Source organism: Schistocerca gregaria, chromosome 2 (genome assembly GCF_023897955.1).
Source record: "Schistocerca gregaria isolate iqSchGreg1 chromosome 2, iqSchGreg1.2, whole genome shotgun sequence".
In the NCBI taxonomy this organism is placed as follows: Eukaryota; Metazoa; Arthropoda; class Insecta; order Orthoptera; family Acrididae; genus Schistocerca; species Schistocerca gregaria.
This window is the reverse complement of record NC_064921.1, coordinates 944,528,575-944,542,434: the sequence shown is the minus strand read 5'-3', so window position 1 is coordinate 944,542,434 and position 13,860 is coordinate 944,528,575. Positions and strand designations below refer to the sequence as shown.

The 13,860-nt window shown below is 42.1% G+C and overlaps 1 protein-coding gene across 3 annotated transcripts in view; it reads left to right on the top strand.

Annotated features, from left to right (window-relative positions):
* The window catches only part of LOC126335397 (monocyte to macrophage differentiation factor 2), a 159,011-nt gene that overhangs the window by 14,327 nt on the left and 130,824 nt on the right, over positions 1-13,860 (top strand). The window contains exon 2 of one of the 3 annotated variants that reach the window (XM_049998639.1): positions 4,226-4,330. The exons of 1 other annotated variant lie outside the window; for it this stretch is intronic. In XM_049998639.1, the coding sequence (XP_049854596.1) occupies positions 4,260-4,330 (71 nt within the window). In that variant the 5' untranslated portion in view covers positions 4,226-4,259. Of the gene's footprint in view, positions 1-4,217; positions 4,331-13,860 lie in introns of all 3 variants that reach the window. One more of the 3 variants, XM_049998638.1, reaches the window with a different exon arrangement.

The following is a 13,860-nucleotide window of genomic DNA, read 5'->3' as shown; positions in this document are numbered from 1 at the left end:
TAATTTGCACTCAGATGACCTGACCAATGTACTTTTTAAGTTGCTTGAAAGGATCGTTGCCTGCAGATTATGCTGTGTTCTGGAATCTCGTGGCCTTTTGTCCCCCCTATCAATGTGGTTTCCAAGAGGGACGATCAACAACTGACCGTCTGCTTAGGTTGGAAGTAGCAATCTGACAAGCTTTTTCTAAACTCCAACACCTTATTGTAGTTGTTTTTGGCCTGCATAACACTTTTGGCACCAATTGATGTCATCACCTTTTACTTACCTTCCTTGACTGGAACTTTTGATGCCCTGTGTCTATTTTTATTCATCAGTTTTTATTCCACTGGTTGCTCCAGGTTAGAGTCAGCACTTTGCTCATCTCTCCTTGGATCTAAGAAAACTGCATTGTGCAGGGCTCTGTGTTGAATATCACTCTCTTGCTCGTAGACATGAATGGCTTTTGACGTCTGTTGGGCTGCTGGTGAACCCTATGTTGTACATTAGTAATTTTTGCATTTGGTACAGCTCCCACTCGTTAGTCTTTGATGAATGCCATCTCTGAGATTCCATCCAGTGGCACTCTGCGTTTGCTCTGTAGTTTTCAATTCTCACCTATAAAAACCTGAGTCATCCGTTTCTGTCATCATACCATTGTCCATTCTGACCAGAATTCTACTTAGTTACCCAACACCTGGACATTGTAGTATAGTCCATTTCTTGAGCCTCCTTTTTGATAAAAAGCTGAATTGGCTGCCTTATACTTGTCATTTGAAGACTAGCTGCATGCTTAATGCTCTCTGTGCTTCCTTGCCCACACATCTGGGGTTGTGGATCATGCTACTGTTATCCTTACTCAATGGACCCTGGTCTCGTTCTGAGTGTAGTATAGTTGCCAGATTTATGACTCGGCAGCTCCTTCAGCTTTGAAACTGTTAGACCCACTCCTCCATCACGGTGTGTGTCTGGGCGCTGGTGCCCTTTGGACTAGTCCTGTAGACGGTCTCCTTGCCGAAGCAGGGATCTTCCCTCTTCAGATCTGATGGTACAAGCTCTTGGTCTCCTAAGCAATCGCCATTTGACTATCCCATGATCATCCCATATATCCCATTCTCTTCTTTGCACACAAGGGAGTCGTCATCCTGATATCTGCCCATGGGTGGAATTACCAGTTGGAATGCTCTTATCGTCCCTCTGTCAAGATCTCCCATCTCCCCTTCCTAGACTGTGTTCCGCATGTTTTCTCATGTATTCCCCCTTGGATGACACCGAGGCCCTTCGAAGATCCTGAAGTCGCAGTTGCTCCCATGACCTTTCGACATCTGTTACTTTGTTTTTCAAGAGTTCCAGGGTGCTACCATCTTTTACACCGACAAATCTAAAACTGAGCACCAGGCAGGATATGCTTTTAGATCAGTCCTCTGTCATCTTCACATTGGTCACACCAGGTTAACCCATAGTTTTATTTTGTATAACAGCCACCCCCACACAGGTTGTGAAGCTGTACAGATAGTAGCACGTATCTTGGTGGAATGCACTCTCCTTTTGGCCCTCAATGCTAAGTATGGAATTCTGCATTCATTGCCTGTAATATAGGCAGACTTTCATTGGACAGTTGACCTGGTTTTCAGTTTTTTCTCTGAAAGTGGTTTTTATTATCAGTTTTAAGGTTTTAATCCACCTCTGGAGAAGGGACATGATAATTGGGGATGGGGCACCTCCTGGTGTGTGCTAGATCTGGGGCTTCCCCTGACCCTACCTCCTTGACCGAGCTACTCCTTCATCTCTCTTTCAATCACTTTTAGATTTGGTTTGCCTCCTTTGTGCTGTACCTAATTTTCGATTCTAGGTGTCACACTCTGTTGAGTAGTGGGTACTCTTGACTGTTATGGTTCAGGAGTGGGATAGCTGTGGATGGGATGTTTCCTGTTGCATGCTCACCTGCTGACTTCCCTATTTCCTTCATATTGCTTTTATTATGGGCTCTACAAAATGTGACCATTAGGTTTTTATAGCCCTCTCGCTTTTACTGTTATTAATCTCCTGACTACATGAGAAAGTGATCTTGGTAGACGTCTCAACTTCTGGATGTGCCACTCTTGGGTCGAAGGACAGGTGACTTTGTTGTTGGTCCCACACTCTGGAAACACATACACTATCTGATAGAAAGTATCTGGACATCTGTTAGTGGTCATTAATAAGGGGTGTGTTCCCCTTTATGACTGAACTCTGCTGGGAACGCTTTAAATGAGAAGTCTGAATGTCTGTGTAATTTATCTCAGGGATGTTCCATTGGGTTACGTACAGACATTTGGACAGGCCAGTCCATTTCAGGAACATTATTGTCCACAAACCATCGCCTGATACATGCTGGTTCACGACAGCCTGCATTGTCAGGGTGATATAATCATTGTCTCTGAACTGTTCCTGTGCTGTAGGCAGTACACATTGCTGTAAAATGTAATCATGTCCTTCTGCATTGAGCATAGTAAGTACAGTAAGAGGACCACACCCTAAACATGAAAACCACCCCCTTACAGTAAAACCACATTCTTTGTACTTCACTGTTAACACTACACGTGATGGGAGGTAAAGTTCTCCAGTCACTGTCGAACCCAAACCCCTCTATTGATTTGCTACAGGATATTAGATGATTTATCACTCCAAATCACTCATTTCCGGTCACCTGCTGTCAATTGACACCACCTCATCAATCGCTTAGTATAGACTACATACATGTGTGGCTTTTGAGGAGCTGCCCATTGTACTCCAGTCTTTTTAACTCCCTACACATAGTCATTGCACTAGTTGGACTGCTGGCAGCACTTTGGAACTCATGAATGATTCCTTCCACTGATTTAATATGATTGTTTATACATACCCTCCACAACGCTTGATGGTCACTGTCCATCATTATGTGAGTTCTGCACAATATTGGTTTAACAATTGTTGCTGCTTTGCTTTTCCGCTTCATATTCGCATAACCAACAGTTAACTTGTGTAGCTTTAAAAGCGTTGAAATGTCTCTGATGGATTTATTACTCAGGTGACATCCAATGACTAGACCATTTTTGAGGTCACCGTGATCTTCTGACCAAACTATTCTGCTATTACTACCTCTCTATTGACAACACAAAACTCTTTGTCTCCTTATATAATGGCAAATATGTCTTTTGTGACAAATGATCTATAGCTTAGGTCTAAGAGTGGAAGGTGATGATGCGGTTGTCAGTTGACAGAGCCAATGAATGTGAAATAAAATTTGTGGTAACATATTGACATGCAGTTTAGCTTGAAGTATGGGTTGACACTATGTGTAACGCAGCTTGCTGAGCATGATGCTCTTTTTGCAGTAAAAACTAAATTAGTAACTCTGTGGTAGGTAATGGACACGTTTTCAGTGAGTATTTTGATACCTATTACATACATCTATCATACATAATGCATAAAAAAATGCAAAGTGGATTCACTGTGTATCTTTTCCAGACACATAAATAAACATCTTAAGAAGAATGACCTATGTCAGTTGGTTATACAACAACTGTACGGCGTCAGTGATTAATGAATGTTTGCACAATGTAGTGTTTTGTCTTTGTTGATGAAGATAGAAGCACTGATGTTTAGCTGCTTATGAAGTTTTTCATTGGACAGTTTTGGGTATGTTATGTCCACCGTTAGAAGTTGAGAATGCAATATAAGACATGGAAGTCATTGTAGAGGAATCATGTGTAGGGACACAGGAGGAACTTATCATTTGATCAATGAGGACCGGAGAGATTGTAACACACAGTTCTTCATTACACTCAAATTACAAAAGTTGTGTGAGCTCATGGGACACTGATTATGCTGTTACGTCTGCAAGGAATGACAGATTAAATTTCTTGGTGGGCCACTGTGTGTTTCTTGAGGGGAATGAACTGTTAACTGGTACCTGCTTTCATCCTCTCACTTCTGTCTCCATCAACTCAAAATTTCACTGTACAAACACTCATTAATCAGTGTAAGTTATTAGTAAATAGTAAGCTTGTATTTCTTTGCATCCCATCATGGCTCTTCATGAAGGGACTTACTAACATTTTTCTCAGTTGCATAATCTATCATTGTTTGTAAGCTTATGACCTGAAGTGTAGCTTTTCTTAGTACTTCATAATATGTGGTGGCAGTAATTTCAAAATTTTACTTATATTATAGTCTTTTTCTAACTTCGTTGTTTATCAGCTACAAAAATGTAACAGTGTTCCAGATGCCGGTCATGCTTGCTGAGCAGAATTTTTACAATGGCTCCATACAAGCTTCAACACATTTGGATGGCTGTGAACAATGTATTTAACTTTTCATGGGTGCAAAAGTAAGTTCTTTTCTTTTTTACTGTTAATTTTTGTTCTATATAGGTGCACTACAATTGTAGAACTGGCCAACCTAATTTAAATTAACAAAGATTAAAATACACCAGAACATCTCAGAGGATTTGGTCTTTCCAATTTGATTACTATTTCTTCATGGCTATTGGAATGTGCCTCCTGGGTCTCGCTAAATCACAAGATACTTGAAGAGCTAGAATATCTATGATTCAGCTCAGGCCTGGTGACCCCATGTTTCCAATCTGAGAGTGCCTCACCATTCACTTCATTATACTGGCAAAGCAAATCTAAGTTGTTGATCTTGTGGTCTTCAGCCCTGAGACTGGTTTGATGCAGCTCTCCATGCTACCCTATCCTGTGCAAGCTTCTTCATCTCCCAGTACCTACTGCAGCCTAAATGCTTCTGAATCTGCTTAGTGTATTCATCTCTTGGTCTCCCGCTACAATTTTTTACCCTCCACACTGCCCTCCAATACTAAACTGCTGATCCCTTGATCCTCAGAAATTCACAGAATTTTCTGCCTAGATTGCACTTTCCTCCTCCTGTTCACGCATTTTGGCAGACTGCTATCATCACATCTGCTGTAAAACAAAAAAGGTATAAACATGAGATAAACTTTATTTCACGTATTACTAGGAAGAAGATGTGCTCACAAATGCAGCATACAAATATGAAAGTACATATCAATAGCTTAAAGAATTAGTACTGCATATTATGACAAGTAGCACATGACATAACATATATGAGGACACACTGGCAGCAACAAAATGACATATGAGGAAGTAAATTGTTCACCCGACACCAAATTGAGCTTCCAACAAAAGAAAAGCAGACTCTACTTTAAAAGTAATGTAACAAGTTTCAACATAAGAAAAAAATAAATTACATTAAAATACATTTTTCATTTGTGTTCCTTTATTTTAGTAAGCAATAAAGAAAACATGTATATGGATCAGTCCATGTAAACATATATGGACCTACTGTGGACCCCAAGTGGATGGAAAGGGGGGGGGGGGGGGAGAGTGGTAGGTGGTTGTGGTAGTAGAGCAGTTACAACTTAGATGAAGATGGTTATAATAATAGATTCCACTATTTAAAAATATCTTTGTTGTCATGTAAAAGTAAGAAGAAAGACTTAAAATATAACATCCAAGATAAAAAATAAAATAGTACAGTATATTAAAATGGCATAATACGGAAAACAAACTTAGATTAAGATGAGAGAAACTGTGGCATTTAGAAGAACAATAAAAGGGCTATAGGTAAAATGTAATGTCTTCAATGACAAATTTATTGGTGCATGAATGGAGGCCAACCGTACCACAATTTTCTGTGGAACTAATGAGAAAGTAATGAGGGATTGGGTGTTTGATGGAGCAGTATGGCATTATAGCTTGTCTTAGAAAATGTCAAAGAATCAATTCTTTCTAAAATCCTTTTGCTCATTTATGACCTATTCTGACCATATCTTTTTTTTGTGTGAGTATGTATCTCAAGTTCCTCTAAATTATTGAAAGTGCGTTATACAGGATTTTAAGGCCTTCCATAAGGAGTCAAGGTTATGCTTCTTGGAATTTAAATGGTTTCACAATGCACTCTTATATTTATGTTCCCTATAACTTGTTACAAAATTCCTGCCAGTCGGGCGTATGTAAAACTTGTCACAGTCCCTGCACTTAGTTTATATATTACAGATCTCTGAATTTGTTTACATCGTTATTTTTGTAGAACGTGCAATCTATTGTGTAGAATACTATCAGTACAGAATTTGACTTTTAAATTAACTTTTTTAAGAACTCGCAATGTGCTCATAATATGAGATAAACTTAGTTTTGGTTGTGTTTGGTTTTCATGCATTTTCTTTTTCTCTTTAACGTCGTAATTGTCCTACACCTTCTAAAACAGTTAACTATCACTACCTGTGAAACAGTGCACAACTCACGTTCGATTGCCTATTACCCTAGAGGCAATTTGAGGACATTGTTAATATTGACGTAAAAGAAGCCCACTTATGGGAATTCCAATGAAACAAGTCAGAACTAATGATGATATCAACAGTAGTTTGTTTATGGGAATTGTCAATGACCAGTGTCCCATTACTTTTCTTGAATGATAGGTCCAACAACCTGCTACTTCCACCCTTTTCTGACTCTACCGTGAATTTAATTTTTGTTGTATTTCTTAACTACATCATTGTCATTATCAATTATGCTTTTTATAGAATTTTATCGTCAACACATTTATGATAAAAAAAAATAATATTCTGGAAAAGATCTGGATTTAAGTTACAAATCCCTTTTCCAAGTCATTCACAAAGATATTGGCATGCATCCGTTCTGAAATATTACTCTCACAAAGATGTCTGCAAGCTGTTATCCATAGTCAAACCCATATTCTAAAAGTAGATCTTAGTATTAAACTGAAAATAGTGAAAGATAAAGATAATTCTAAAATTTCCAAGTCCAAAATGTCGTCCAAATTAATCTTTCTTTGAGCAAGATGATTATTTTTTACAACATCCAGTGTTTCTTTTACCAAGCTGTTTGTGCAAAGATTTGTGATATTATCAAATGAAGCTAATGTAATTCCTCTGAACATTGCTTTTTCAAATCATAGAAGTAAATCCATAGCTGTTCTTAGTATTATTGTTGCTGTGGTCTTCAATCCAAAGATTGGTTTGATGCTGCTTTCTGTGCTACCCTACCCTATGCGAGCCTCTTCATTTCTGAAAAACTACTGTGACCTACATCTTTCTGAACCTGCTTGCTGTATTCATCTCTTGGTCTCTCTCTACAATTTTTAATCTCCTCCCCCCTGCCCCCCCCCCCCCCCCCCCCCCACACACACACAAACATTTTACTCCAGTACTAAATTAGTGATCCCCTGAAGTTACAGAATGTGTCCTATCAACTGATTCTTTCTTTTGATCAAGTTGTCTCACATTTCTTGTCTCCCCAATTCTGTTCAGTACTTCCTCGTTATTTACACGATTGACCCTTTTAATTTTCAGCATTCTTCTGTCTGTAGCATCACATTTCAAAAGCTTCTATTCTCTTTTATCTCCTGTTTGTTGTCTGTATTTCACATATGTACGCTTCAGACGAATACCTTCATGAAAGATTCCCTAACACTTAAATCTATATTTGATGTTGACGAATTCCTCTTTCAGAAATGCTTTGCTTGCCATTGCCAGTCTACATTTTGTATGCTCTCTAGTTTGGCCATCGTCATTTATTTTGCTCCACAAACAGCAAAACTCATGTACTACTTTAAGTGTCTCATTTCCTAATCTGTTCTTAATATTTTAAGATTTCTTTTATGAATAGACTTTTAAAGAATTTAATCACATTCACTCTTGATCTTATAATTAGGGCAAGAAGGGTTATTAAGTGTTAGTTTGACTGGTTGATCAGGAATATGTAACTTAAAGTGGGATCTAAGAACAGGTAAAAATGAGTTTATGCTCACTTATGTGAGAGAGTTGAATGTGGAGCTGACCTCGGACAAAGTCCCAGTGCTGGGGTTACAGTAGTCGAGTAGGCGCAAGTGCTGCTCCCGCTGTTGTTGCCACTGCCACCACCACTGCTGCTGATGGGGGGAAGGTGAAGATGTAGGTCTTCTTCAGACCTGGAGCCTCCAGGGGCTGCACTTGGAGCCTACAGATTGCATGAGTGCAGCAAGTTTACATCTTCACACTATAGTTCTTTGTCCCAAAACTGGTCACTAGTATCAGTTGCTGTGGTCTGATTTACAGAATTTGACATTTGTGGAACTTTTTGGCTCAAATGTCCGGAGATGTCCCATAGAGAATCTCCATACTCAACAAATTTTCATCCAGCTCTGACATGTTGCTTACTTGTTGAATTCCCACAATTGAAGCATTTGTCATTTCCACATCCTTGTTTGCTATAATTTCATGAGGTCTTTGTATGTGTATATGAGTTAATTGATACAGACGTGTCATTTACTGTTTACTGAAGCATGAAAAACACATGTAAAATATATTTATATTTCACTTATTTTGTGTTAGCAGAAGAGCCAACACCGTGTTAAGAGTGGAGGCCAAAATGCACACGTTTTAGCTCACGCAGGTTGGAGTGAGGAAGGAAGAACTATACTGACGTGAGGTCTGGAACATGACAAGGAATGAGAATTCAGAAAGCAGATGAAATTAGTTTGATACTTAACTTTAATCCATTAATGATGAATGTCGTTCTTGACGGTACATGAGTCACAATATTATCTGTTCAGAATACATTCGTAGTAACTGAATATGGCGCCTTGCTACGTCGTAGCAAATGACGTGGCTGAAGGTGGCTGAAGGCTATGCTAAACTGTCGTCTCTGCAAATGAGAGCGTATGTAGACAGTGAACCATCCCTAGCAAAGTCGGCTGTCCAAATGGGGCAAGTGCTAGGGAGTCTCTCTAGGCTAGACCTGCTGTGTGGCGGCGCTCGGTCTGCAATCACTGTTAGTGGCGACACGCGGGTCCGACGTATACTAACGGACTGCAGCCAATTTAAAGGCTACCACCTAGCAAGTGTGGTGTCTGGCGGTGACACCACAACTTATGCTTAAGTTCGTACTTCTTTGAAAGTAGAGTGTGCTTTTCTAGTGTTTGGTATGCCATCTGTTGGCAGATGAGGAATTTACTTCCTCGCCTGCAACTTTGTTACCACCAGTATGCACTTATACTTGGTGCAGTCAAGTACTGTTTGATATAATACATAGTATTGATTCTTTAAGCTGTTGGTATGTGTCTTTTATGTTTGTGTACTGTATTTGTCTTTCATCAACTTGTGAGTACATCTTCTTTCTATTAATATGTGAAATATCACGTGTCCCATGTTTATTCATTTCTTGGCTTACGACAAACCTGACGATCTCTCCCAGGGGACACCACCCTTTTGTATGCATGATGCTGACGGCTATGCTGACAGTAACCTAGCTACTGGCTGGGCCACCCAAGTCAGACAAGCTTCAGCCGAGGTGCCCGACAAAGAACGTCCCACAACTTGGGGAAGGAGCTTGCATTTTCCCAAGGATCTCTGCCATCAGTGATTGGCCACAGGTGTGGTGACTTAGATTTCCTGAGCTGCAGGCTGGCCAGTGCCACCAGACTTCTTATGCTGTAAACTCTGGGCCTATTTCAGGGACAATTGTTAGGTACAGTGGTGGAACATTGTGTGTTTTAGAGAAGGGGGTAGGTGCTGTGGTGGGAAACATCTGAGCCATCTTATCACCTTTCAGTTGTTTAAAGCTTGCTCAGGCACATGGGAGGGCTCTGTGACCTTAATTCAAACCTCCTCCTCATGGGACAGGTATATCGTGAGGTAGTACATGCAGCCACCCAACAAAGAGAGGTGTTCAGGCCACCCAAGAAGTAATCTCAGAATTATAGTAACAGGGCACTGGTCTGCCGTAACCCTTTTGTTGTAATCAAGAGAGCAGAGGGAACTTTTGAGATCATCCCTTTCTGCATTCACAAGAAGTTGGAGGGTATTTGTGGGTCATTAAAAGGCGTTAAACGAGTTCGTGCTGAAACACTTCTAGTTGCAACTGCCAAGTCATGGCAAGTAAATTTCTGGGATGCAGGGGTTTAGGTGACCACTATATCGTGGCTCAATTGCATAACACCCTTAACTTCTTACAGAATGTAATGGGAGCTGGACCCTGAGGAATTATGCGAGGAGTGGAAAAACATGGGTGTCATGGAAGTGCGGAACTGTACAAGGAGAGTCAATGGGACATTGGAAAAAACTCCAACATTTATTCAGATGTTAAACACTCCATTATTACCTATTCTTGCAGGCTATATCTGCCTTTAGGTTTGAACTTTTGTTCCCAATCTAATGTGATGCTCTAAATGCGAAAGATTCACTCGTACCACTGTTGTATGTAATGGGAGGACTATGTGTCAGAATGGTGGAGGCCAAGTGTGCAAATCAAATGCCTCTTGTACATTCCCTCCAAAACGTATAAACTGCTGTGAGGATTGTGGTATCATCCAGAGATTGTGGTGGATATCAAAGTTGACAGTGCTCTTTGATACCATAGATATTAGCGAGATCTGGCTGCAATCTGCAATGACGAATAGGAGAGGCTGAAGAATATACACCCTCTCTCTCTGCGCAGCAGCATCCTCAAACAGAGGTCCCCTCCTAGGGAGCTCATCTGTCTTCAGCAGGTTCTTGCTTGGCTACCAATGGGCCCCAGCCTTTGCAGCATGTTTTCCCTTCTGTGCTATGTGTCTATTCTTTTGCTGTTCTTTTTCCCCTCCCTTGGAGAACATGTCGGGGGTGTTTTAGGGAATGTTACACATTTTCTGTAGCTGACATAAGAACAGTCTCACCACTGCTTTTTGTTCCTTTTTTTTCCTTTCTTGGTTCATCTACTCCTATCCTACCTCCACTTAAGCATTTGAGGCTCCTCTTTTTATTTTTCCTCCCTGTGCACTCCTGAAGGCTGGAAGGTATGACCTGAGGTGTGAACAATCACCTCTCTGAGGCGGCCCCCAGTTGGAAGGACTGCGCCCTAGGAGACAATGGCAATCGCAGGGGATTTTCTCACAATGAGTCAATCATCATCTTTGCAGTCCACTTCTACCAAATGTAAACGGAATGAAGCTCCCAATTCGAAGACCCTCCCAGCTGAACCATGGTTCCTTGTGGTTTCACGTCCTGAAGACCGTCAGTCCTTTGCAACGGTAAATCCATTTCTAATTCAGAAAGATGTTGGTGCAGTTGCTGGCCCTGTGAAGTCCTGCTCTCGTTTATGCAATGCACTTTCCTTTTGGAGACTACTTCTGATTCTGGAACAGAACAAGTGTTTGCTGCTTTGCTTTTCCACAGCTATCCTGTTCATGTTGAGGCCCATAGAACTCTGAATTCTTCCTGTGGTGTTATTTCCACTAGGCTGCTTGATGGTCTGACCAAGGCAGAAATCCAAACGTACCTCTCTGATCAGGGTGTCATTGCCGTCCATTGGGTGATGAAGAAGGTAGATGCATCATCAGTGCTCACACACATTCTTTTTCTCACCTGTGATAGAGTGGTGCCACCATCCAAGATCAAAGCAGACTTTGAAGTTATCACAGTCCGACCATACTTTTTGAACCTTATGCACTGCTACCTGTGTCATCATTCCAACCACACTTAAATGTCTTGTGATCTGGTAAAATGTATAACCTGTGGTAGGGATGCGTACAAGGGTGATTGTCCACCTCCTCCCCACTGAATCAACTGTAATGGCGACCATGCCGCCTCCTACCAAGATTGTCCTATGTATCTCAATGAGCGGGCTGTCCAGGAGATCCAGATGAAGCAAAAAGTGCCTTACACAGTCGCTCACAAGTTTTTGGCTAGTTGCAAACCTTGGGTTCTACCATCTGGCATTTACAAAACCGTTATTGCTACATCTTGCCCCAAGAAGGAGATGGCCACGCAGACATGTGATGTCAAATTCAGTACTGAGATTGTGAAATCGCCCAGTGTCATGATAGCATCACTATCTCCTTGTCCACCTGTGCAAAAAGACACCAAACATTTGCCTCACAGGGTGAAGTCACCTGCTGCACAACCAGTGGGACAGAAGGAATACTCCCCGCCAAGACTTCCTATGCTTTTCCAGCCAACACACATCTGAGTCTTCCTCCGCCAAATGGAAAGGCTCGAAGAAGACAAACAAAGGCAAATAGTCATCTTCTTTGCCAATTCGGAGATCCTCTTTGCTAGTGTTGCCACATGATAATCTCGCCCAGCTGACCTTTGCCCAGTCACGGACGTTACTCATGTGTGACAAGCTGGTGGATGTTTCTGTAACCATCACATCCCATAAGAGCTTAAATACAGTCCAAGGTATCGTATCTCACAGGTATCTTCCTTTGCAGTCTGACAATGAGCTGTGCACCAATTTAGAGTGGCGAGGTGTACATTTCCTTCGGCATGTCCCCCAGGGTCCGAGGGATTATCAGGTTGCCACCGGTGCCTTCATCTTGGACTTCGAGGGTGATACATTGCCCGAGAAAGTCAGGGTGATGGTCTACCACTGTGATGTACAGCCCTATATCCCTTCCCCAATGTGGTGCTATAAGTGCTGGAAATTTGGCCATATGTCTTCCCAACTTACTTCCAGTGTCACAAGTAGAGATGCAAACGCCCGTCACATCCCCATACTCCATGTGCCCTGCCTCCCATCTGTGTCAATTGCGAAGATCACCATTCACCTTGCTCATCAGACTGCAGGATTTTCCAGAAAGAAAGGAAAATCGTGGAGTACAAGAGCCTAGACTGACTGACCTACACTGCGGCTAAGAGAAAATTTGAACACCTGCATCCTGTACGTATGACATCGTCTTACACTGCTGCTACAACAGTGCTGGCACCATAAGCTGTGCCCGCCTAAGTCACCTCTCTGAGCTGAAATGCTACACCTGCCCCGTTGATGGTAGGGGGGCCATATCCCTCTCTCTTGCTCCCAGTCTCACAATGACATCGTCCTCCAGAGTAATTGCAGCGGTTTTTTCCACCGCCTGGTTGAGCTATGGCAACTGTTAAGCTTTACACCTGCTATTTGCATTGCTCTCCAGGAAACTTGGTTTTCGGCAATGTGGACCCCTGCCCTCTGCAGCTATAAGGGATGTTACAGGAACCGCAGTGACTATAATAAAGTGTCAGGAGGAGTTTGCGTTTATGTCCTAAACTCTGTCTGTAGTGACACTGTGCCCCTTCAAATCCCTCTTGAAGCTGTTGCTGTCAGAATAAGGACGGAAGGAAATAACAGTCTGCAATGTATATCTTCCTCCAGATGTTGCAGTACCCCTGAATGTATTAGCTGTACTGATTGATCAGCTCCATAAACCTATCCTACTTTCGGGACATTTTAATGCCCATAACCCCTTGTTGGGTGGCACCGTGCTTACAGGCCAAGGCAGAGATGTTGAAACTTTACTGTCTCAGTTCGACCTCTGCCTCTTAAATACTGGGGCCACCACACATTTCAGTGTGGCTCATGGTAGTGACTCGGCCATTGATTTATCAATTTGCAGCCCAGGACTTCTCCTATCTATCCACTGGAGAGCACATGACGACCTGTGTGGTAGTGACCACTTCCCCACCTTCCTGCCACCGCCCCAGCGTCAGGCCCATGGGCGCCTGCCCAGATGGTCTTTAAACAAGGCGGACTGAGAAACTTTCACTTCTGCTGTCACCGCTGAATTTCCCCCACATGATAACATCGATGTGATGGTTGAGCAGGTGGTTACAACAATTGTTTCAGCGACAGAAAACGCGATCCTCCGCTCTTTAGGGTGCCCCTGGCGTAAGGCAGTCCCTTGGTGGTCGCCGGAAGTTACTGAAGCAATTAAGGAGCGTCAGCAAGCTCTACAGCGGCATGACCAGCACCCTTCCCTGGAGCACCTCATAGCCTTTAAATGTCTACGTGCCTGCATTCACCAACTTATTAAATGATGGAAGCAGGAGTGTTGGGAGAGGTACGTCTCGACCACTGGGTGCCATAC